The following is a 25,462-nucleotide window of genomic DNA, read 5'->3' as shown; positions in this document are numbered from 1 at the left end:
ACTGCAGTAAAGATGAATATTGTCCATGTGTGAATATATTTAGTATGCATCAAAGAACGTGCATAATGGAGCTGTACTTAAGCGTTAGATTTGTATGTATGTATATAGTAAAGTACAGCATGTTTTATCTATCATCGGCGACATTTTATTTAAGATGTTATTAGAAAAGGAAATGCGCCGACAGACAGCCTTGTAATGCGACTTTTACTTTATTGAATGCAATACGATGTATGTATGTATCTATGTAATTATGTATGTACACTTATACAAACTGACTTACTTTAAGAGGAGGCAAACGTAACATGCAAATTGGAAGTAATTACTACTGCTTAAAAAAAAAAAACAGTCATGCATAGCAATACTTAAACTTTAACTAAAAAAAAAAACAAAACAAAAAAGAAGAAACGAAAAAGTGTAAAATCACTGTACCCTCTAGTGTATTCTGAAACTTATTCTTATGCGCCGTTATGAAATTTGTACACGATTTAAATTTGTTGTATGTATATGTAGTTCCATAAAAGAACGGCGCCGTGGCATTTTGACTCTACCAAAACTATTTGTAATTGTAAATTTATGCTAATTTTTCTTTAATAAAAATTTTAGGTTAAACACATTTTCGCGCTTTTTCTTTATTTATTATCTACTTTTAACTTGTATACAATCTGGTTTGTACTATTTTTCCTATTCAGTTGATAATTTATTTCTCACTTCTGTCTCGTTACCAAAGGATGACACCGCGCGACAGTCAATTTTACTTCGAAAAAAATCGATATATTTACTCGCGAAACTAGGTGCCGAATGTAGTAAAACTGCGACTTTAGTTTTTTCCTCAGACGTCAGGATTTTTTAGAGGACTTTGATATGCTTAATTCGAGAAAGATTTTTAAAAATTCAGTGCAATGTATAATGGGTATCAAATGAAAGAGATTAAAAAGGTAAAAAAATTTTGGCGCACAAGGACGAATTGTATTGAAAATGCTCTTTGAAATTTTATTCTTGAAAATGGATTTTTTTTACAAATCTTCAATTGAAAAGTATGTCAAAAAGCTGCAACTATCTTAAGAGTCGACCTTATTTTGACTTTGAATATGCGCTATTTGCCATTAATTCACAAAGGCCCTAAACAAACATCCATTCGTCCCCATCGCTTATTCTACGCATTATAATCGCAAAGATGGGCCGACCCGTAACTCTCTCACATCTGGAGAAAAAATGTGTTGATTGTTCAACTTGCTCAACCTGACCGTATTTGTCTTCTAATTCTGCACATTTAGTTTGGTTTGAAAAAGAATTTCATTACGAAACTCCAGAAGAATGGAAACGCTTTCGCTTATTTGGAAGAATTTTTTTCCAGAACTAAGTTTTGCAAAGAACAAAGAAGGTATTTTCGTTGGCTGCCTAATCCGTAAACTAACTCAACATGATTTTGACCAGGGTACGAAAATAAACTATATTGTACGTTACTATTTCATTTCATTTATTACTTCAACAGTTCGGTACAATACGAAAACAAAACGGCTGAGTTCACTTTGGCGATAGTACACTACAGTAGTTTAGTAGTTACAGACGAAACAACAAACGAAATGAATCGTGCAGAGAAAAATATATGTAAGTATGTACACATATGCAATAACTAAACACAAAACGAATAGCTGCAATGAATAAAAAAATAAAAATGTTTTTTAATTGAATTGGATATGAAAATTTACAGAAAAAATATTTTTCACGTAATTGAAACGTTTGTGATATCATCCTATGGCACAATTGTCACAAACGAAAAGCAAACGTTTCTAGTTGGGGAAAATGACAGTGAATCTTACAATTTGTTTCTGACTATGTACAAAACTGTACAAAACCACAAATGATATGATGATCGATAAGCAAATGGGAATTGTTTTGTACAGTTTATTTTCGTACTCTGATTTTGACTCCAAATATTTCTCTGAAAAATGTAATTTCAGTGTTTCTCGAGAGTACTCGTGCGCCTAACCAAGAGGAACTTATCGAAGATATGCTTACTAATTTCAAAGAGATGGGTGTCAATATGTCTCTTAAAATGTATCTTTTGCACTTCTATTGCGATCCAAACAAGAAAATGTTTGAGTATTTCATTCCAGAAACTGGCTAAATGAATCTGGGATATTGATTTTTTAGTGTTGATTCGTTTATGAAATCACTTTGTTTTAGAAATAAATTGAGGCCATGAGAGCACAAGTGGCCTAACCCAATTTTTTTTTATTTTTTATGTGGTTCCCTTCTTAAATTTTAAAATGGAAGTCGCTTATTTTTTAATTTTAAGCTACAGATCTGCATAATGTATCATTAAAATAAGGAATAATCGATCTTTACTTTAAGGTGTATTATATTTAAAAGTATTTTAAGAAGTCATGGCTTCAATTCATAGATTCAGATTTTCGTATTTGTAGGAAAACAAGAACTGAGTTTTTTTTATTTTTTCACTAATTTTTAATCAACTCATCAACATGAATCCATCAGACGAATTGGATTTTCATTAATACGCGTTTTTTCTACGGAAAACTAAATTTTTGTTTTTCAAAAACTAGACGCGCTAGAAAAATTTTGTAAATGCAACTCAAATCTGCTTAAAAAGATCTATAAGATTAGGTCATCCCCTTTTTATGAAATAAAATACGACCGAATTTTGTTGAACCCTTTAATAATAACTTTATTAGTTAAAACAAAAAATATATATATAAATAGTTAAAGGAAATTTTCAATACCCATTCGTCCTTGAGAACCAAAAATTTCTAATTTTTTTAATCTACAGAGTTTTCTTTTTCTTTTGCTACCCATATTGTTACTCTACATTGCACTGGATTTTTTAAAGACTGTAACGTACTTTTACTATATTTCGTCCCTAGTTTCGTTTTTTTTTTTTCTTTGTTTTTTAATGCACGGTGTAATTATGTGCAATATAAATTGTGTAGACACTCAAATAGCAAATTATATTGATGTCAAAATTAATTGTCTTCAGATCTTTCTTAGCTTTATAACAAAAAATTAAGGAGAAATGTGTAACTGAACCCTTTTTAAGCAAACCAAACCCTCAGCCATTCATTTTTTTTGTTTTTTTTTTTCAATAAATGCAATGCACTTTTACCTTTTGCACCACATTCACAAAAATAATAAATATACAAAATTCGAAAAAAAAAGAACTGACGACGCAATACATACGCGAAGCAACACTTTTGCTAAGCTGATTTACTCTAAGATGTATACACAAGAAGAAAAAAAAACGTACCAAATCCTATATAGATACAAATACACATTTTTGCTAAAGTAATACTTAGTAAGCACATACCTTCATAAAAAGTACTTCTTACAAATTTTATCTAATATTTTTGTAGTTTTATTATCCCTCGTGCTGCATTTCTCTATATACTATACATCGTTTATACTCCTAATACCATTTTATATTAACTTTTTAGAAAGTCCCTAGACCCTTTGTAACATTGAATTTTGCCTTAACTGCCGACTATTCTACGCCAAAATAAAGGTCCATATAAGTAGCTATCATAAGGGAAAGGTAGATATAGTTATGAACATAGATTAAATATATGTATGGAGAATAAATAGGAAACTAATATACATACATATGAATATATGTATGGACATATGTATGTAGATATGGGAGAAAATGGCTTTATCGAAATAATTATATGAGTCACGAATACATGTAAGTGGATTTTTGAAATGTGAGCATGCGATTGTTTGCAATGTCATTAACTTTTTTTTTTTTTTTTGTAAATGAAACCCGCCTACCCACAACTTCCGTTAAATCCGCCCACAAGTATGTAGCCTGAAAGTCCGATTACCTACCACAGCAGTTCACTGTTCAGTGCTTCCCGGTAATGGGAAAGTAGGTACAATTGCGCTTTCTACTTTGAAGGTACACTCGGTACATACACACCATTTACGGTACATTTATAACGTATCGAAACAAGTTTGAGAGGGATTTTTTGGTCGCTGTCAAATGTAAGTGTACACCAAGGCACATTAAACAGGTAGTATCAGTAGAGCAAAAACAACATTTGCGTGTATTTTGTTGTTGCGTCTGGTATCGAAAGTGTCAACAACTGTTCTGAATTTTTTCTTCTAAATCAAAGGATGCCATGTGAAATACATAAATAATAAAAAAATTAAATTGGAAAAAATAAAAATTGTTGCAACTTTCTTTCCTAGCAAATTTGTTTGCTTCTCGAAGCATTGATCCATCCTTTACAAGGGCCAGTAATCAGCGGTTGTGCTGCTGAGTTGTGCGAACGTTCCAAAAGCTGCTATTCAATCGCATGTTTTGTATGGAAAAAGGTTTCACATGCAAATGGATTTTAACAATTCAGAATTTTTGTGAGAAAAAATTAAAAATATTGGACATTTTCGAGACCAAATAATTTGAAAATAAATCAAATCAGCTGCTCTACTGACACTACCTGTTGAATGTACCTTGGTGTACACCTTGCTGTGATATAAAATTCACAATTATTTTGATGAAAAATTTTTTCATTAAAAATTCAAACAATTTTCATCAAAACTTCAAAATTTTTATTCAGAGTTTCTACACAATTTTCGAGTATGCTATTTTGTAGCCCGTTGAAGTCGCTAGAAATTATAGTTGATTTTTTAAATTTTTTTTGTGGAGGGTGTTGGGCATTTTCTTTCATATAAAAATAGATTTTGATCACGCGTTATATGGAAGAAAACGCGCGACACCCTCAAAAAAAATATATATATATAAAAAATCAAAGGTAATTTGCAGCGCCTTGAAGCTTGCACTCTATTTTACTAAAATTGAACGGGCTATAAAACTGCAAACTCGAAAATTTTCTAGAAATTCTGTATAAAAATTTTGAAATTTTGATGAAAATTGTTTGAATTTTTTTGAACTTTATATAAAGTGTGAAACTTTGCTTTTGTGGTTTATGTTATAGAATGAACTATATTTTCATAAATATTAATCAAAACAATTTTGCATTAAAATAAGTGTGAATTTTATATTACGACAAGGTGTACACATACATTTGACACCGACTGTAACTCGAAGAGGACTTTCCCAATACTGACCGATCTCCTAATTAATATAATCAATCCTTCTCACACGGGCTTGTTCGAAGATTCGGCAATTACTAATACAAGCTCATAGTGCCGAGTATTCGAATCCGAATGATTTGCTTTTCGAAGCGCAATACAGAGTAGACCCCTTGGTTTATGGTGGTTAGGAGGTCGGTCTCGCGGTAATTCGTGCATATGGCAGGGTCGCCTTTCTTGTGCATTGGGCAGAGCCTAATTAACTTTTAGCCGTCGGCCATACGTATATCTGCCCACATTCTGCATAAGCGTGGAGACATTACGACAACTTGTCTATACTTGTCTAACTTGTCTTTCAAATCAGCCAGCCTAACCTAACCTAAGTGCTTCGGTCATACAAATGCAAATATTTATATGCAATAAAGCAAATTTCCTAATAAATCAATTCAAAAATCATCCAAAATACAGCACCAAGTTTTCAAGGGAAAGGCTTACAAAAAACTACTTAACGAAATCGAAAGCAATGCTTATGTACAAGGTCTATAGAAGAAGAAGAAGAAGAAGTAAAACTAAGAAAATAATAGCAAACAAAGATATTTCAATTAAAAATTACATGTATAAATGTATGTGTATTTAGTCTTACACTTAAACTTGAGTACTATTTATAATAATTATTAAATTAACTAAAATACATACAGACATATATACCTAAAGCTTTAATTTAACCGAATTATATATAAATACATACACACCTAGTATATATTCTTATACACAAAATATTAGCTATATGTAGTTTATTTTAAAAATTATTAAAACTTAAGCAATTCAATTTGTTGAATTCCTTTGTAAAATTAGTTTATTTCAAAATATAACCAAAAGTTTGAACTGTTAAAATTGGCCCATTATACTCTAAATATTTTCGTATAAGATTCATATAACATTTTTAATTAATAAATCTTTAACTAAAAGCTGGATAATGAGTTTAATTTACAGTAATTTTATTTAGTTGTTTGAACTTATAATTATTTTCTAATTATTTGTAACACTCGCTACAAAATGAGTAGTATACTTGTCAAAATTGACAACGGAAAAATGCATTTATAAATTTGAAAAGCGAGTTCGCTTCAAAATTTATGATTCAATTCGTATTTTCATAATTTTTAATTTCTATGCAAACTTTCGAACTGAAAATTTCGTGTGTGAGTTATGTTGTAGTTATAAAAAATACTGTTACCGTTTGTTGCTGTATTTCTGTTTATGTAAATATTATTCAGCAGTATTTGAAAACTATTGTTAATTGAATTTCAAAATTTGTCATAATTCTTAAGAAAATATCGAAGAGGGAACGGTTAAATTTGTGTAGTTTTTGTGTTTTGTTTGTTAGTTCATTGTGTGTCTAGTGATTCACGCTTTTCGCTGCATCGACAAATTCCAATCAACTAGAAAATAAATTATTTTATTTACATAACACTTTTCTGTGAATATTACCGTTTCGGTATGCCAAAATTGAAGTGCACATCGGGTAGCGATCAATCCAACGATGAACCCATCGCCAAGGTACCACGACGTCAGCTCAAAGTACGCCATCGCGTGGACAACTCAAATCCACCGCTCAATCTTTGCGATCTGCCAATCGAGTTGCTCGAGAAGATCATCGGCTATATAAATATTTGGCATCACAATCGTATACGCGGCACTTCGAAGCGGCTGCGTGACGCCAACGATGCCTTCGTAATGCACGAATTCAAGAAGGCATTGCATAAATCCAAGCTCACCAATGCGAGTAGTTACGAGTGCGCAGCCTTACAAACGATCGAACAAGCGACCGAGGTCTATGTGAAGTCGGGTTATGAGTCCACTTTCTGTGGTTGCATTTTGCCTATGCTACGCAGCTCATACAATGATCCCTTTTGCCCGCAAGTGTTGCAGATCAATACTTTTCTGCTGCATTTTTATGACATGGTCGATGAATTGATTGGAGATCGACGTTCGCAGCATGCGAGGTTGCTGCACAATTTGACGTTAATGCGGTTTTTTAAGGTAAATGGAAGTACTGTTGGGGCTGGCCCATGACTGATTTATGTGGTTAGTAACGTGATAGCAGTTTAAACTCCTTCAATATTCAGTAAGGGGTTGTGCCAAATTAACGCGGGTCCCATGCGAGCAACTCGAGCTGTTCATCTGTGTTAGATGGTGGTAGGTCTCCGATGACGGCATTCACGGCGCGAGAGATGACGAAGATTTTAATTGGCCTAGAGAAACTATTCTCTTTGAAACACGAGTCATGAATGTCGTTGACCGGTACGAAAATCAAACACTTACCGGCGAAGGCTATCCTCCTCACAGGATTTTGGCGTTGTTGTTATTGTTTTAGCGGCTACTTAGCCTTGCCTAGATCGGCTCGTGCCACTCCAGCTGGGTTGGTCCATAGGGAGAGAGGCGTTAGTTGAGGGGGATTTACGGGGCATGTGAAGAGGTACCGCGAGTCGTGAATTAACTCTCCGCATGCCAGGCGCTCATTGGGCACATCTGCATTTATCCTACTCAGGTAAGAGTTTAGCCTGCTGCATTATCCAGTACGAAGCTGGGCTATGGAAGACGAAGTTCTGTCCGGTCCACGTCTGGTGGCTGTGTTCCCAAAAAGCTATTCACAGGTCGGAAGTCGGTGTAAGTCGAGACTAACTCCCTGTGAATGCAGTTCATGGCTTGCCGGTTGTGTTTATGAACCTCTGGACTGCCGAGGATCGTAGGGGATTCCTTATAGTGAAGAAGCGACAAAGTTCTGAGGGATAACCTTTTACTTTCGAGCACGAGTCATCTATTAAAAATAAAAAAAAGACCCTTCCAAAAGTAGTTTTACTTATGGTCTTTTGCAGTAATGCACATCTTCCAAATCTTAATTCTTCAAAATTTCCAGAAATTCGACAAGTCTACCATAATCTCTTCCGCCGCAATGCCATTGCACAGCCGCATCGTCGTGGAGTTGAGAGGCCCTTGGCTGGGCATGCTATGGACATCGAAAAGTCGATCCCGCGATCAACCAGAAAAGCGCTGCAACTTGCTCCTCATACTCTCCGAAATGTTAATGGCCAATATTACAGGAAAAGCTTTCAAGTAAATAACTCAATTTCTATTACTTGCCGAAAACTAAAAGATAACTGAATATTTTTTTCCCCCAATTAGACGCGTTTGGGAGTGCCTCAGCGAGATCTATGTATACGGCAACGATATAAGCAATACCAAGCGTGTGCCCAAAACACTCTTCACATTCACCATGCATGGTTCGAAGAAAATTTGTTCACTATTTCGTTCTTGTCTTGAGGTTGACGCCAATGACTTTGTATGGCCAACGAAATGGCCACGCGACCAATTCAGCGTCAATTTGGATATTACTTGCAAGGAAGCAATGAAATGGGGCTGCTCCAAGTCGCAGCACATGGAGTTTGGGCCGTTCGCAGAGCAGCTATTCAGCGAAGAAGAAGAATATATGGATGGCTGCAGTTCGAGTCGAACGTTATTGGATGTGGAGTGAATGAAGTTTTCTCTGGTTTGTTTTCTTCTTTCCTGTACTTCTGCTAAGGGATGTGGCACCAAAACCCTTAAATAAATTACTAACAAAGATAAAATAAGTATAAATTTAAAGTTTTCGAATTTTATTCTACAAATTGTTTAACAATCTGGCTGTGGGTATGCATACATAGTATATAATGTAAGTATGTGGCTTCAATTAAAGGGTATTTTGCAAGCTAAACCTACAAATAAGTAACACAATAACTATTAGAAAACAGTTAAACTTTACAAAATATAATTTGGCAAAAATATCGTCTACAATTTGGCATGATGCAGGCGCATTTAAAAAACAAAACGCCTACTGATACACAAAACAAACGAAATAAAAACAATTTGGGAATTTTTAATTCTTAATTGCACTTAAAATATAATAATTTTCACATTTTTGCTTTAAAAACTACCTGTAACGATTGGAAATTTTAAAACAATACACGATTATCTACAGGATTGCTTATGTATGCCTGCGAAATTGATTTATAAAACTTTTTCCCGCGCGACATTTTTATGAATATATTATTTTTTTTTTTATTTGTTTTCACCTGAACTTTTTCACTTATAAAAATATGCAACTGACTACTCTACGTAATAATTCCTGATTTATTTCATAAGGAAGTCTTTGCGTTTTTTGGACAGCATCGGCGATCTGCAACTTTTTTAATGATCCAAAATACGCATATTACCGGAGACGATCTTATTGTCCAGAATGGCACCAGCTGGTATATCAATACGATCACCATGATTAGCAATAATAATAACAGTACCCTGCAAAGGAAAACGAATTTTAAGTTACGAAAAAATAAATCAATTGAAATAATATTTAAAAAAAAAAAAACATACCCTAAGCGACACACCGCGTCCAAATGTGACATCGCCGGACACCGTCAAATGATCAAGCTCAATAATATCGGGTATGTTGGCGAAGCGACCGAGGAACTCTTTCACCTTTGAGAAGTGATTTTCGCCCAACTTAACAAGCGGTGTGGTGGGGAACATGCGTTGTGGTGACATGGCGAGACTGCCGTTTTTCAGGTGATACAGATTTGACATGACTAACAACAAATCCGAAGTCTTTTTCACTGGCAAGAAACGTGAACGTGGCACATTGATGCCGATGGCGCCATCAAAACACTTCATCGCAGCACCAACGGCTGTTTCCAGTTGCACTACGCGTACACCGTTCTCCATTGTTTTGTTGTTGACAATGATCTCCATTTTGAGCGTGCGCTCGCGGAGTACACGATCGATAGCTGTGAAAAATTAGATGGCATGTGTAAAAATATTGCAGTATTTTAGGCGTGATGTTATTGAGTTTTAGCAAATATGTACATATGCATATATGTATGTGCATAGTAGGGCTGTTCAGGATATTGTGCAAATGGTCTTGGAGTTGCATTTGCATTTGCATTTACGAATTTTTTGCTTGCTACCATGGCAACCGTTTGCATTTTATGGTTGTACATTTACAAATGCGCCGAAATATGCAAATATGCACATTGATCCTGAACAGCCCTAGTAAGTGTCATATTTCTGATATCAATTGTTTTTATTTTGTTGTATGAAAAGAATGTATAAAACGGTGAGTACATATTTGCGCTAAACTGAAAGCTCACTAGAACTCTATGCAAGACACTCTTCTCCTGCTTACCATCCAATTTCGCCCAGATGTTATTGGTGTTGAAGAATTTAAATGTTTTTACTGATTTGAAGTCGTCGACATGTTCTTTTGGCACTTGTGCGATTTCCAGCAAACGTAGTTTGTTTTCCAAGTTAATGAGAGTACCACCCTGAAGAAGTAGAAGAAACCAATTTTTATACGTTTTAAAAGTTAAAATAAAAAAGTTATTTCTAGCAAACCTACCTTGACGTCAGCACGTGTTTTGTCAGTGACTTCCATCACAAATTCGACAGGTTGTGCAGAACGTTCCTCACCCAGCAATTTATTGAGTATGGCCAAGTCCACGGTAGCGCCCAGGTTATCAATATTGGAAAGGAAACAATATTCACGGCCCTCGTCGATAAACTTCTTTAGCAGACCAGAATTGCGGAAGGTATCGTAGAAGTCGCCGTGACCGGGTGGATACCAGCTGTAAGGAAATATTTGAAATGTATTCTCTGAACATTTATATACTTAAATAAATACGGGGTTTCAAACAACATACGCATCAATATCTTTCTCCACATCCAAATCTTTGGCAACTGGCAAGAAGGATTCACGGCTGATGCGCGGAAAACAGCTCTGATTAAATGTGTGAATTTGAACACGAAAACCGGTATATTTACGAATGATTTTTTGTGTATCTTCATCGGTGTTGAATGAATTCATAAGCACCAGCGGTACATTGGCATCATATGTTTTATTCAAATGCTACGATGGATGCTGGTAAAATTTGGTTATGTGAAAATTTTATATTCAATACTTACCTCAATTTGTTGCACAGTTAAATCGAGGAACGTTAGATCGGAGCGCACGGGTATGACACTCTTAGGACCATGGCAACCCATAGATGTACCCAGACCACCATTCAGCTTTACGACAACCAATTTGTCTAACATTGTGCGAATCTGCTTTGAAGATAAAGAAAACATTTAAGTATCGTGAATCAGTAAATTATTGTTGGAGTGATTGAAGAGACGAATAACAAAAGAACAACAGAATGAAAGTAAGCCAATAATAATTCAAATGCATAGAAGCGAAAAAAGAAGAAAATTGAGAAAGGAGAATTTTAAGGCCCGTACTTATATGAAGGTATGTAAATTAGAAGCTAGTATTAATGCCTAAAGTGACATTTTGATATACATACATACGTATGCATATATATGTATACCGCTCTAGCTTTATTGCATGTAGTCAAAGATGTCCTGAAGTTAGAGAAAAATTCAAATCACGATTTTAAATAATTGTTAATGAAAATTACGCTTAGATTTTGAAATCAAAACCGCATTAATATACCCTTTAACATACCCTCAATATAAGTGATTTCTTCAGTAGATCCATTACTTTGATCAAGGAATATGGAAAAAAAAAATCCAAAATATTTGTTTGAAGGGCAGATAAATTTTAAAAGCTACTTGAGAAAACGGCCCAAAGTTTGAAAGATAATTGTTAGGACAGAAAATTATTACAATTTTTCGGTTTTTTGAAATTTTTCTTGATCCAGAAAACGGGGTTTATCGATACTAATCAAGGTTTTGTCAGAACCACTCTAATTTTTTGTGACTTTTTTGTGGGCCTTCCAGAACTGTTTTGGGAATTTACCAGGACACTTGGAGTTATTTCGCGACCTGTCGATTTTTTCCATAATTTCAAGTTTTTCTCGGACTATTCAGAGCTTTCTCGGAACTTTTCGGGCTTCGGGATTTTTCGAGTTTAACTTTCCATGCATTTTTTCTGAACATCGGAAATTCTTGTACTTTACCTTTTGGAATTTTTCCTGGACTTTCCAGACATTTTGAACCTTTCCGAATTTTTCGAAAACTTCAAGATTTTGTAGGGACCATTCAAAATTTTACTCGGGTCATTCGGGATTCTGCGTCTTCGACTTTGGGAGTTTTTTGAACTTCGGAGATTCTTAGTACCAACATAATTAACTTATCGAGATCTTTCAGAATTTTTCAAGTATTCTTCCAGGATATTTCGGACCTTTTAAAATTATTTTTGGGATACCTTTTTCGATACCTTCAAGATTTTCTCGGGACTATTCAGAAATCATTTGCGGTTTTTTTAGGCGCTCTTTGGGCTTCCTCCTGTTTAACTTTCAGAAGCTTTAAGTTTTTTTTTCAGAATTTCAGTGATTCTAAGTAAATTTTTCGGGAGTTTGTCCGAACACTTCGGGTAGTTCGGAATTACTTGGGACTTATTCGACACTTTTAGATAACCTTCAAGGAACTTCCAAGATTTTCCCGGGACCATTCAGAATTCGTTCGAGACTTTTTTGGAGCCCTTGAGATTCTTCCTGCGTAATTTTTCGAGAGTTTTCGAAAATTTTTTTCAAATTTCGGAAACTTTTAGTATTCTCAGAACTTTTTAGTATTTTATATTTGGATAGCTTTCGTTGGCCTTTTGGGATTTTGGGCACATTTAAGAATTTACCGAACCTTGCGGCAGAGATAGCGTCATAGCGGGAATTTTTAGTTCCAAAAGAAACTATTAACTTTCCTTTTTATGAGTGCCTAAAAATTTAAATCAAAAATTGTATGTTATTTTCTTTTCAAAAACTAATTTTTGGCTATAAAAACCCGAAGTGATAAATTAACTAAAATGTTTGCTATACATGGGCATACTATACATGGACAAGGTCTGCTTAAAGGAGGTTTTTAAATTGGTAAAATGTCCCTTTAAATTTTTTTTAAAGCAAGTTCTAGTTTTAGCATTGCATACTTATTGGTGGTAAACTTTTATAAATACCTCAAAAATTCGTATACTTTTTTAAAAATACTCCTTAAAATCATTTTCAATTCACTCACTGGTTTTTCTTCTTATTTTAGCTAAATATGAAGTAGTAAGATTAAAAATCTGGGTTTAAGTTGCATTTTTTTTTTTTTTGATTATTTTTACCAAATTTTTATGTTTTTTTTTGTTTACTTTCGAATGCCAATTGGTTATACAAAGTGCTAAGAAAATTAAAAGCTACTAAAATGTGGCAATGGTGTTTCGAAATATTGTAAAAATAACCAGCGTTTCTATGTTGAATAGCCTAACAATTTAATTTCCTAAGAGTCGTATTTTGTATAAATTTTGCATTTTTCTCTTTGCTTGCTGGAATCTCAAGCTCACTACAAACCAATGCATTTCTTTTCCAAATTTTTAATATCGGCCAACATTAGACAACGCTAGATATCTCGTAGAAGTTTAGATAAAATGTATAAAACACTTACAACCATAAACCAGCGCTGGTGGAAAGTATTCGAAAGAAGCAATTAGTACGCAGAATAGTAAAAGTGAAAAGTTAATATTTAAAAATATGTACAGTTAATAGAAAATTCGATAATGAAAAGTATGTATTTAAAATACGAGGAAAGTGGAAAGTGGTTATAGTTGCTATGTATATGTATGTAGATTACATTACAAAAGCCAGTCGAAATTCAAGTAAAAGCATTTGCTATACTAGCAGATTTATAGAAATAATTTAAGTATTTAGGTTTGGCATTTTCAATATCGCAAACATTAATTACAATTTGTTACCTCGTTCTATTAAACACCAGAATCAAAATGGTTCACCAATTCACATACAAAAAATGAGAGTTTGAATAGAAACAGGCATATATATTTAATAAATGGAAATAATACAAGAATATGAAATTAAAAATATGTATACGCAAAAATAAAATCAAGTCGGCATGTTACCTGCTCATTTTTAGGCGAACTCAGATTGGAGTAATCCATGACGGCGTTCGCAGGCAACTTCTGAATTTTGTCCCAATCAATAGAAGGACCCTCTGTTTTAGTGGAAAAAGGGGATCATAGTTATTTAAATGTAAGTATGTGTTATAGCAATCGCAACTCCATACCACTTACTTACCTTCTTGCAGAAAGCGTCCAAACAAATCGGCGAATCGCACCATTTCCTTTTGCAACTCGGGGCGCTTTTCCGCTGGCGCAGTGCGCAACAACCGATCCAAATCATTTTCGAGCGATTTGAGTGCATCGCGCTTGGTCACCTCATGGAATTCTTTTGAGTCAGATGGCGCTCTTTGGTGGCCACGTACCTTAAAGAAACCAAAGAAAAAAAAAAATATTCCATTAAATATACAAATAAATGATTGAGTCTGCATTTGTTATCAAATATGTATTTATATGCACGTGCCGTTCAAGGAAATAATGTTGTGCATATTAAAATTAAACAAAGCTAATCAATTAATGAAATGAGCATGCGTTATCATGGCAACACAAAATTTTCAGATATTTGCACTTGCTGAAATTATTGGTGGGTGCGCAAAGATTCTTCGTTTCCCCTGATCATTCTTATCGCAAAATTGGTGATGCATACAACGAAGTGACCTCAGCAAAAATTTCTTAGCTTCGGAATATATCGTCGATGATACTGCAAAACGTTCTAACTATGTCACTATTTACCTCTGTTGCTTAATAGATCTGTTATCTGTATCTGATCGCTTCTGGCAATCGTTCATCTTCATCAGCCAAAGGTAGACAGTTTTGTCATTTGTCGTTTTGCAGTATCACCGACGATATCTATGACCTGGTGGTGTACAGCCCCCAGCCTAGGTGTGCTTGTATTACCCTGTGTTCGGAAATGCATCAAGTGAAAGCATCAGCAGATTTTATATCTAAACTATAATGTCTAGTATGCGCAACCACGTTTAAATGCCGAATTGGAACTTAGTTGCGCAATTATAGTTTAGAAATAAAAAAGCTTCATGCATTTCTGAACACAGCCATAATTACATTTTGAAATTTTCGAAACTTTGAAAGGCGTTTTTGTGTTTGGATCGCAGGTCCTTGAAATTTCGGAGCAGATAGAGCGACTGTGTTTGGCAAATAAGTAATGTAAGGGTGTTACACATACATCCATATGCAGGAGAATTCTATTGACCAATTAATCTCTCTGGGATAACGTGACCGTCCTGAAAGCCACGGAAAGTTCAGTGTTCGTATTTCGACGAAAATGGCGATCGGCAGTGGATACACCCCGCTGAATACGGTTAATAGGATGAACATTTTAGAGAACACTTTCTACAACTTGCTTTACTTCTCAACTCTTCTTCATTTAACTGTGAGTTAATTAGGTTGAAGTGGCTGCCGGTGGGGTCACCAGCACACTTAGGCCCACGATAGGGCACGTTCAGGTACCACTAGGGATCTCGTGTGTGCAGTTGGCAAATTTGAGCAATCGCCGCATCTTTAAGCCCGCTAAATCGCTAGGATCTCCAATGGTTTCAGCATCTATGAGCCTTAGTTTAATCCTTCCCAGTGCAGGAACTTTGCAAAGTATGTGCCTTACTCTTACTGATTCAGGCTCCTAATCGTCTCTGCAGCTGCTGCAAAAGTCGTTAAACGGCACCCCAAGTTATTACGCGTGCCTACCTAGAGTGATTTAATCGGTCGTACGTCCTGTACCGAAACAGACCTATCGTCTGCTCAGCATGAGGTGCTGCCTCGATCTCTTCTCATCCCATTGCGGCCAAATAAGCTTTGCCATTTCGCATGTTTGCAGTTGTCTCCGCCTTTCGCCTGCTTCGAAGAAGAAGAATACCTGAATATTGAACTTGCAGGTAGCGAGCCACATGCCCTGCCTCTTCTATGACGGTTAAAGTGAAAGGGAAGTGCTCTTCCTTGTAAGCTCATCCGTCATTTCATTACCTGGCAGGTGAACTGCTCTGCCATCACGTTAAGGAGATTTGCGGCAACTCACTACAGTTCCCGAGTTGTGTGTGACAGAATTCAGAGCTTTTAAATCCGCTGGGCTGTATGTGAAACTGTAGATATTATTGCATCCTATTACTTCTGTCCATAAGCATACGGCAGCTCCCTGTATGCCCGAGTATGTGATTAGCTTCTTACAGTAATCAAAACCACAATAGAATAAATAAGAATTTAAGTTTCTTCAGCTTACCGTAAGTTGACAATAACTAATGCAAAACCGTGCTACGAAGGATTATAAACACCAGTGCTTCGGAGCAAAGGTTTTCTGTTCATCGCTCCGCTCTTAACTTCTGCAATTTTATTTCGCTCCGAGCTTTTTTTAACCGACTTCAAAAAGAGGAGGAGGTTATCAATTCGTCGGAATATTTTTTTTATGTATGTTACCATACCTTTGAACCACTTGAACCGATTTCGATAATTCTTTTTCTATCGGAAAGGTGGTGTCAAGGTGGATCATGAAGAAATCAAGAAAGACTTAGATAGACAACTACTTACATTGGAGTTATGAGTAGTATGTGTTGTCTCTCAGAATTATAAAGAAAAGTTTCTAGGACCCCTTATTTCAGAATTTTTGAAGCCATATTCTCCAATTTCGTATAGCCTTTTTGTATGAAATATACAGAGCTAGAGGTTTTTTGATTGAACTTCTCTTAAAAGGAGAAAATTAAAATTAACTAATAATGACGCAGTTACAACTAAAGACAAGCACCAACACGTTTCCCTTGCTTTGGAAACACATATTCCCGTATACTTTCGAATGGTATGGCTGTAAGTAGATTTTCTGATAAAGCTTTTAATGGGAAGGTGTTCCTAAAAGAGCTCTGACTGAAAGCATTTGGATGCACATATTCTGAGCATATTAAACATCCAGATCTTATTGTTAAACCCCACAAGAGAGCTACATAGGTTGCGGGAATTAGAAATCTTCACCTACTCTGGCTTCAAAATAAAAGACAAGTTTCGGAATACAATCTTTATCCGAGACTTGGAAGTTAATTACCATCCTACATATCGATGGTCCTCTCCAATAACGGCACCGCTCAAAACTAAAAAAAAAAAATCCAAAGAGAAACCTTTTTTTAGGTTTTATTTGATCTCAGCATTTTTTTTTAACCAAATTAGCCAAGCGTGTAAGTCAAATGCTAAAAGGACTCCTATTAACGATGTTTTAAGGTTTATTATGATATATATGTAATCTCTTCTGTGTGGCGGAATTATGCGTCCAAATATATGTGAAATAGCATTTATGATGAGGAATAACAGTAAAACTCGCTATGCATAAACGAAAATGTCTCTTTGAAATAATTAAAAAACTTACAAAAAGACACGAAAATGACAACGAAGTGCGCTCAAGTGACACCAAGTCAGTCACCAGCAACAACACCCCAATAAACCTTGCAAATGCATGCGTTTTAAGAAAAGAAAATAAATTGGTGACAAAACAGCAAAAGCATTGCAAAAGCGACCACAGCAATCATTTAAACATTTACTGCGTGCAACATTGCGTGGCAAAAGTAATTTTCTTCAATAATTGAAGCCCGCGCATCCAAGTAACCATAAGAAATTCAGTCTTGCATGTGGAGCGATTGCGGTTAGATCGTGAAATTTTTGGATTTCATATACTAGGCTAGCAGCCGGAGGACTGTAGAAGAAAATTTAAAAATGCGCTGTAAAAAAATTGGTTGCTTGCAAATCCTTTGCCTTATACTTCTTGTCCGTGCAAGCGAGCACAACGAACCGACGAAGCAGCTTAACAAACGCGGCGTTGCAGAAAATCTTGGCCAGGGTTTAAAGTTCGCAGGTCAAATGTTTGGTAAATCTACTTGGTAATAAAAGTAAGCAATTTTCTTAAAAAAAAAAAAAAATTCTACACGCAGGCATCAACACAGCCGCCGATGTGGCAAATCTAGTGGCGATGGCATTTGGCAATAAAAAGCCAGACTTGATGTCACTATTTCAACAGAAGCAAACCAACGCTGCTGAGGCCGATAGTGAATCGGATGCATCGCAACAGGACACAGGCTCGCAGGAGCAGCAGCCATCGAATGTAAAGCACAGGCATCGTTACAAACAACAGCAGCAGCAGCAGCAGCAGCAGCAACAACAAGAGACGGATGAGAGTGACGAGCAGTCAAGAGAACCGCTCAGTAATTCAGAATTCAGCACCAGTCGATTCGTTACAGGCGTATTGCGCATGATTGGCTTCGACGCTACCAAATTGGGTGCACTGGCAATAAATGCATTAATTATGATTGCGCAGGCGGTAAGTAGCCATCGCTCCCTTAAATTATACTTCACCATACATACTGTCTTCTATTCGTTCTTAATGAGCTTAGATTGGTAATGCATTTACGGCGCCAACACATACCAGCGCTGGCTACACACCATCCCCGACGACACCGTACGATGACGAGGACGAAGGCGTACGCCCAGAAGCCCAACGGAATGGGGAGCAGGATGGACATCAACCGCGTGCCTTACGTGAGGGTACGCCAATCGATTGGTATCTAGAGAATCCGAATGAGGGTATGCGTCGCACCTTGAACGATGCATTGGATACGCAACTAACAGAGCGCATCACTGAAATGATTGAGAATGTGGAACAGCAAGAGGGTCGACAGGCTGGTTGCATTAAGTTGTTGATGTGTAAGAGTTCGCCAATTATTTGGGGCATGCAACGTTCGGTGAGTGAACGCGTAACGGGCAAGGCGACGACGAACAACACAGTGGAAGATAATGCGGAGGGGAAGAAGAAGAAGACGAAACCGAAAAAACTATTTTCCACTGACGTGTTTTTTGCGCATTTTCCCACACTTGAGGAGTTTCGTGAGCATGGCGCTATCTGTGAGGAACGCTTCGGCAAGCAATGCAATGTCGACGAGAATGATGATACAAAAGCAGCGGAGACAAAAGAAACAAACCCAAAGTAGTAATGAGTGTGTAGTACTCGAAAGTTTAAGAAAAATTAAAGCTTGTCTGTAGAGTAAAAGAGCCGACGCGAAAAAGTGGTATTCTGCAATGTAAATACTAAGAAACTCAACAAAAATAAATAAAATTGCTTATTTATGTGATTTTTCCTCAGAACTTTTGTGTTGCAAATTTGGACGATTTCTGGTTATTTATGAAGACATGCTGTAGATTTTATTAAAAGAAGTGCGAGAGATCCATAAGATTGACAAGCCTTTGGGGTTCGGTGATAACATACAGTATCGGTCATATCTATAGCACGCCATTTCAAAGTGATATTGTGCGCCACTTATGCTTACTTATTTATTTTTAAGAATTTTCAATTAAAATACAGTTCTTTCTCTAACAAACCCCATATAAACCCAAGTTTAACAATTTGTACAAAACTTAAAAAAATGGCAACAAATTTTCACCTAAGTTTCAAACTTTTTTCTCGGAAGTGTTAGAATTTTTTTGAGTACACAGTTTTTTAGCCACTGCAATTTTAGTCTGATAATGTGCAAATTTAAAGTGGCTACGAATTACCGTCAATTTTTTAGAATTTTTTTTTGTCGCATTGGCTTTCATATAATGAATAAACTCAATTTATTTGTATATGGATGAAAACCGCAACGCCTTTGGCGAAAAAATTCTAATAAATCAACGGTAACTTTCAGTCACATGAAACTTGCACATTATCAGACTAAAATTGATTGGGCTATAAAACTGTGTATTCAGAAAAATTCAAACACTTCCGAGAGAAAAGTTTGAAATTTAGGTGAAAATTTGTTGCACTTTTTCGAAGTTTTCTACAAATTGTTAAACTTGAGTTTATCTGGGGATTGTTAGAGAAAGAACTGTATTTTAATTGAAAATTCTCAAAAACAAATAAATAAACATAAGTTGCACACAATATCACTTTGAAATGGCGTGCTATAGATATGACCGATACTGTATGTAGAAGCGGTTTTATTGGCTGGTAATCTACATTATAGAGTATTGCACAGCGCATTGAAGATAGAGGTAACAATATCAATACCGATAACGATAACAAAATCTAGAACGATAACTATATGTATAACGGCAATTACAATATCGATAGCGATATCAATATCGATAACGATAACAATATCGATAACAATAACAATATCGATAACGATAACTAACTTAGACGCTGTTTCACTCAAAGTGTAGAGAAGTCAGCGTGGTAGGCATGCACGCACGGTCAGCGAAATCGAGTTTTTTTTAGCTCCGCCTTAAAAACGTCAACAAAAGATTTGACCAAGGAAAATTGGCCACTTAAGCGTAAAAAAAAACAATGGAACGCCGCACACAAAAAGTATTTAAATAGGGAACTTTTGGAGGGAGATTGTTTTAGGGTAATTTTTAAGGGAAAAGTTTTTAAGTGGTTGGTAACACTGTCTCTAAGTTCTTGAAGCCCTCGGCTGGAAGCATGTACCAGCTGTTAAGCGCAATTTGGTCTGAGAATACACATACGAAGATTGCAATCTCAGCCTCCTATGGCTAACCCCCAAAAACGGAGATCCTTCCATTTTTGCCCCAACTACAGCGGGATAAGTCTTTTTAACTTTGGTTATAAGGAAATACTGTCATCCTTCATGAACCAACTGATTGGAACTTATCCATCGTCCAGATTTTCGCTGCATGTTAAAACCTGTGGAAGGCACTAGATATGCATAACTCCCGTAAAAATAATACGGCTTTGAGGAAACTATATTATGCGAAATCTATGGCGCTGCTGGATAAATATGTATACTAGTAGAGAGCATAAAAGGGCAACGATTTCCTGGTTTGAACATATCGCATATACATACATATAGATGATGCTACCGTAATGGTCTATCGACTCGTTACTCATAGCATAGTGTTTTAGTTTAACTTAAAAACCCACAAGCAGTTGTAGTGATGTAATATAAAGTAGTGTAGTTTTTCTGACAAAAAAAAAACAAAAGAAATTCACACATTCGAATAAAATATATGCAAGAGAGGAATAGTAAGTTAAAAGCAAACTACAAATCATATAATAATGTATGCTTATTCATTTAGACAACGTGCCATTTTTCAAGCCCTAATTGTTTGTCTTATCTGATAAAAGACACACAAGTGCTTAAATCTTCTTATATAAAATGTATACATAATTAAAATTAATTCAATCCTGAATGTTAACATTTACTTTCGACTTCTCATTCTGAAACTAAGGCACGTGAAATTACTCAAATAAAGGGACAATAAAATAAGTATCTATGTATATATTAGGGATGTTGCGAATGTGGAATTTTACACATCCGCGGATGTGAATGGGGATGCGGATGTTTAAAAGCTAACATCCGCGGATGTGGACGCGAATGCGAATATCAAGTATTTTTAATAAATAATTTAGGTGAGTAAATTATGTGGTTTAGGTAAATAGACGGGGGGCAAAATTTAATAATTTTTAACTCAAATTTTTCACATTCCATTTTGTTTTTATTTCGCTGCGTGCAAATTTTCACATTTATCACAAAATTAAAATAAATGTTGTTGTTTTCGACCGCACAGAGGAGTATTTGCATAGAAAAGCCGGTAAAAAATTATTTGGTGTGTTTTTCTGCTAAGTAATACAAGAAAACACGGAACTTAATCATAATAAGAACAAGTAAGAGCAGCGCTGTCTTCGGCTATGCCGAAGGCTTCATATCTTTCATGAACGTCTGCAAATTTTAGTTTGACAGATTACTGCTTTTGAATACATCTGCATACATCGATAGAGGAGCTACATACTTATATAAAAAATCGCATCTAAACAATCAGAGGTATGGAAGATATTCTTTATAAGGCATCAATCTAAGTGATTTTCACTGCTATGTGATCGGTATGTAAACCGGTAACACAATTTATTGGGTTTAGTTTCCTACATAAAGGAGATATATCGCAAATACTGGTATCTGAACAATCAGTGCTATAGGAGATAAAACTTATACAGCATAGATTTTGACAATTTTCTCAGTAGACTTTGTATTATTATTTATAAAATATCTTACGAAATTTATCGGTTTTAGCTGTTCAAATAAAGAAGTTTTACAGTAAAGTCCCATATCTGAACAATCAGATGTATGGAAGATATATATTGTAGTCACCCGATCCTTGTTATTTTCACTGTAAGTATTCTGCTAATAATGAGTGAAAATGGTGCGAAATTTCATGTTCCTAGCTGCATAAATGGAGGAGACATGATAAAAGACCTCATATCTGAACAATCAGTTGTATGGGAGCTATAGGTTATAGTTATCCGATCTTTTTAATTTTCACTGTAAGTTTTCTGTTGATAATTATTGAAAATAGTGCGGAATTTCCTGTTCCCAGCTATATAAATGGAGGAGTTATAACGAAAAATTTTATATCTGAACAATCAGTTGTATGGGAGCTATATGTTATAGTGAACCGATCTTTGTAATTTTCACTGTAAGTATTCTGTTGATAATGGGTGCAAGTGCTGCAAAATTTCATGTTCGTAGCTGCATAAATGGAGAAGTTATAAGGAAAACCTCATATCTGAACAATCAGTTGTATGGGAGCTATATGTTATAGTGGTCCGATTCTTCCGGTTCCGACAAATGATTAATACATTATAAAAATACACCCACCTACCAAATTTGATCCGGATATCTCGAAAACTGAGAGACTAGATTGCATACAAACAGACGGACAGACGGACATGGCTAAATCAACTCAGCTCGACGTTCTGATAAGTATACATTTTAATGGGTCTATCTCTTTTTGTTCTGGTACTTACAAACATCGGACCAAAGTTATAATACCATTTCATGCTCATGAAAGGTATCAAAAGTAAAATTAAAACTAGAGATGCATCTAGTGCATCTATTGAAGAATATTACTCTTTAAAATAAATGCGGAAGCTCCGCGGTTGCGAAAGCGAATATTCGTAACAACCCTAGAAGAAACCTTAGTTCTCACAGCAAGGGCAAACATGTTAAAATTAATGCTTTAAAAGTACCCACATTGCCTACGGCAAAGAGTTTATAGTTTTAGACCTTTGTTTTCTCAGCACTTAATTGATAAAGTAGTTAAAGCTTTTAGTGCTTGAGAGATAAAAAAATATATATATTTACAACCTCTTTTCAGATAAAAAATATTTTAGAAATTCAAAGTGAAAAGGTCAAACTAACAAATATTGCTCAGAGAACTATTGATCTTTAGACTGATAGGCGTAATTTTTTGATTAAATAAGATAAGAACTTCAGAGATAGCGTCACAAATTTGTGAGAAATAATAGGACGTACAACTTATATACTCAGGGGAGGAGCTCAGTTTGGCACATCTTTAGGTTATATGCATAGTGCTATTAATAATAATAATAGATTGGCGCTTACACATATGTTAGTGTTTGGCCGAGCTTCTTCTCCGGTTTGTGGCGTGCGCCTTGATGTTGTCACACAAAGCGGAGAGCCCTACAGTTTTACGCCGACTCCGAACGGCGATTGTATTTTTATGAGAAGCTGTTTTTCATGGCAGAAATACACTCGGAGGTTTGCCATTGCCTGCCGAGGGACGACCGCTGTTAAGAAAAACCTTTTTCTAAATTTTTTCCGATGTTGCTTTGACCAGGGCTTGAACCCAGGTGCTGGTGAGTGAAAGCGCGCACTGCTTACCACTACACCACAGCGGCTATTATTTGTTTTTAACTTTCTTTGATTTATTTAATAAACTTTACTTGTGCAAATAGGATTCTTATTGTAAATATTTTAATGCCAGTGGCTCGTTCATATACATACCAAACGATAAGATACCTCTCAGTTAATGTTTGCTTCAGTATTTACTTATTGCAAATTATTAAATATTTGCCTATTGTTTTATTATTAAATTTATAGACTATTGCACACTTTTTTACTTCGACTTTCACAGAGGTTATTGTGTGCATATATGAATTATATAGGTACTAATAGTATATGTGGCGTTACGTGACATTTGTATGCTAAAATGTAAAAAAAAAATAAATAAAATAAAATAAAAGTCAGAATTTTAAAAGGGTTTTTTCTGTATTTACATAGTAATTAAATGGCTCTTTATTCAATAAAAATATTACAACTGTTGGTAGTAGTGATTTAAAGATATTAGTAAAGATATGCGCCGGCGTGACGTTACAAAGAACAGAAATAGATTTTGACTTGGGTTACAAAATTGCAAAACTCTGCGAATCGGGAGGCAATTTTTTTTATTTTTGTAATATTTTAAATATTTAAAGTTAGTTTTCCACGTTTTTAAATGTAAGAATCTTTTCTGCTTTTTGTTTAATCAGCTGAGCTATCTGACGTGACGTTACCTTACGATACATTACTGAAATATTCATTGAAAAAGTTTTGTTAAAACAAATCAAAGCATAAATACGGCTTTTCAAAATATCTCGACCCTGGCGCCACCTAGCCACATCATTTTTCGCAAAAATGTTTCTGCTTAAATAACCAGTGTATATTATAAAAAGAAGATTGGCCCATAAATAAATTAGATATATGAATTTAATTTTTTTCTCGCGGTAGACTTTCTACTGGAAACACCTAAGAATGATAGAATACAAGATTGCGCCCATTAGAGAAATGCCAAAACGCGAGCAAGAACGGAAGAAGAAATTTTGTATGAAAAAAGTTGACAAGTGTGACGTCATACCACAAACAGTGGTTCTGTGAAGTTCACTGAGAGTGGAATAGCGGTACGGAGATGGGCGCCAGTGTTGCCGTTGTGCGACTAAAGGCGCAATTTGACCCTTTTTAAGCGCCAATGCGCTTTGAACCGACTTTTTGAAACATTTGATTTTTTTTATACTTTTCCAAAATTATGTGCGACTTTTGCCCCTTTTCAGAGATTTTTTTAGGAAATGTTAACAGAACCATGCTAATAAAAGATATTTCCTCTTTAAAGTACGAAAAAATGCATCACTTAAAACTATTTTCTTTTTAAATTCAACGGACTTATCCTTTTACTAGTAAAGAAAAGCAAAAATAATATGTTGACCCTTTTTATCGTCAATGAACCCTTGTTTACGACTTTCTGAAAATTCTCAACGGCAACACTGATGGGCGCCACCTTTACTCTCTACATCGTGCGAAACGCGCATATATGATTTGCTTTGCAACGAACATTTTTTACGTGGCCAGAAATGCCTCCAAAACGTCATTAAAATGGCCATATGCAAACATGCGTTGGGTATAAAAATGGGCTGGACATTAGATTTAAATTGTGAACAAAACATTTTAACTAACTATTGACTTTGGTGAAGGTCTTTAATTTTTATAATAATCAGCGTTCAACCTTATCAGTTTGGAAAGTTTGTTTACAAATTTTTGGCATATTTTATTTAGAATCGCTAGAAACATTTAGATTGATAAACGTCATTTATAAATAGAACAAATAATTTAAAGGCGCATTAAAAACTTAATAAATGTATGTATGCATCTACATACATACAGTTGTCCACAAAATAATAGGAGTGCGATATTTTGACCA

At 35.3% G+C, this 25,462-nt stretch overlaps 3 protein-coding genes across 6 annotated transcripts; 2 read left to right on the top strand and 1 right to left on the bottom strand.

Moving 5' to 3' along the window:
* The first annotated feature begins 6,476 nt into the window (after positions 1-6,476).
* Positions 6,477-8,808, top strand: LOC118747887. The gene is made up of 3 exons (XM_036482090.1): positions 6,477-7,086; positions 7,964-8,160; positions 8,230-8,808. Exons 1-3 carry the CDS (start codon positions 6,544-6,546, stop codon positions 8,576-8,578), a joined length of 1,089 nt encoding a protein of 362 aa, XP_036337983.1. The 5' UTR covers positions 6,477-6,543; the 3' UTR covers positions 8,579-8,808.
* Positions 8,809-9,132: 324 nt separating this feature from the next.
* Positions 9,133-14,403, bottom strand: LOC118747884 (UTP--glucose-1-phosphate uridylyltransferase-like). 4 transcript variants are annotated; one of them, XM_036482084.1, is made up of 9 exons: positions 14,136-14,403; positions 13,961-14,052; positions 13,799-13,804; positions 11,038-11,181; positions 10,776-10,981; positions 10,475-10,700; positions 10,262-10,400; positions 9,454-9,863; positions 9,133-9,378 (listed from the first exon to the last, which is right to left on the bottom strand). In XM_036482084.1, exons 1-9 carry the CDS (start codon positions 14,386-14,388, stop codon positions 9,271-9,273), a joined length of 1,584 nt encoding a protein of 527 aa, XP_036337977.1. In that variant the 5' UTR covers positions 14,389-14,403; the 3' UTR covers positions 9,133-9,270. The 4 variants fall into 4 exon arrangements, with proteins under 4 accessions (XP_036337977.1, XP_036337978.1, XP_036337979.1 ...); XM_036482085.1 differs by having other exon boundaries at positions 11,038-11,178; XM_036482086.1 differs by lacking the exon at positions 13,799-13,804.
* Positions 14,404-17,211: 2,808 nt separating this feature from the next.
* Positions 17,212-18,891, top strand: LOC118747885 (transcription factor kayak-like; the record flags this gene model as incomplete). Its single annotated transcript, XM_036482088.1, is given in 3 exon segments — positions 17,212-17,810; positions 17,875-18,260; positions 18,334-18,891. Coding segments are annotated over 3 exon segments (1,095 nt in total), but the record flags the coding sequence as incomplete, so codon positions are not given.
* Positions 18,892-25,462: the final 6,571 nt, after the last annotated feature.

Source organism: Rhagoletis pomonella, unplaced genomic scaffold, assembly GCF_013731165.1.
Source record: "Rhagoletis pomonella isolate Grant_MI unplaced genomic scaffold, Rhpom_1.0 Rhpom_scaffold_00012, whole genome shotgun sequence".
Classification (NCBI taxonomy): domain Eukaryota; kingdom Metazoa; phylum Arthropoda; class Insecta; order Diptera; family Tephritidae; genus Rhagoletis; species Rhagoletis pomonella.
Note: the sequence above shows the minus strand (reverse complement) of the source record. Positions and strands in the feature narration are given on the sequence as shown.

What these genes read in the sequence shown, in the direction of transcription:
- LOC118747887 (XM_036482090.1), top strand. Translation starts at nt 6,544, where the DNA reads ATGCCAAAATTGAAGTGCACATCGGGTAGCGATCAATCCAACGATGAA. An exon ending in CGTTAATGCGGTTTTTTAAG is followed by an intron (nt 7,087 to 7,963) that starts GTAAATGGAAGT and finishes CAAAATTTCCAG; the next exon opens with AAATTCGACAAGTCTACCAT. An exon ending in ATTACAGGAAAAGCTTTCAA is followed by an intron (nt 8,161 to 8,229) that starts GTAAATAACTCA and finishes TCCCCCAATTAG; the next exon opens with ACGCGTTTGGGAGTGCCTCA.
- LOC118747884 (XM_036482084.1), bottom strand. Translation starts at nt 14,388, where the DNA reads ATGCAGACTCAATCATTTATTTGTATATTTAATGGAATATTTTTTTTT. An exon ending in CATCTGGGCGAAATTGGATG is followed by an intron (nt 9,864 to 10,261) that starts GTAAGCAGGAGA and finishes AATTTTTCACAG; the next exon opens with CTATCGATCGTGTACTCCGC. An exon ending in GACGCGGTGTGTCGCTTAGG is followed by an intron (nt 9,379 to 9,453) that starts GTATGTTTTTTT and finishes TTTCCTTTGCAG; the next exon opens with GGTACTGTTATTATTATTGC.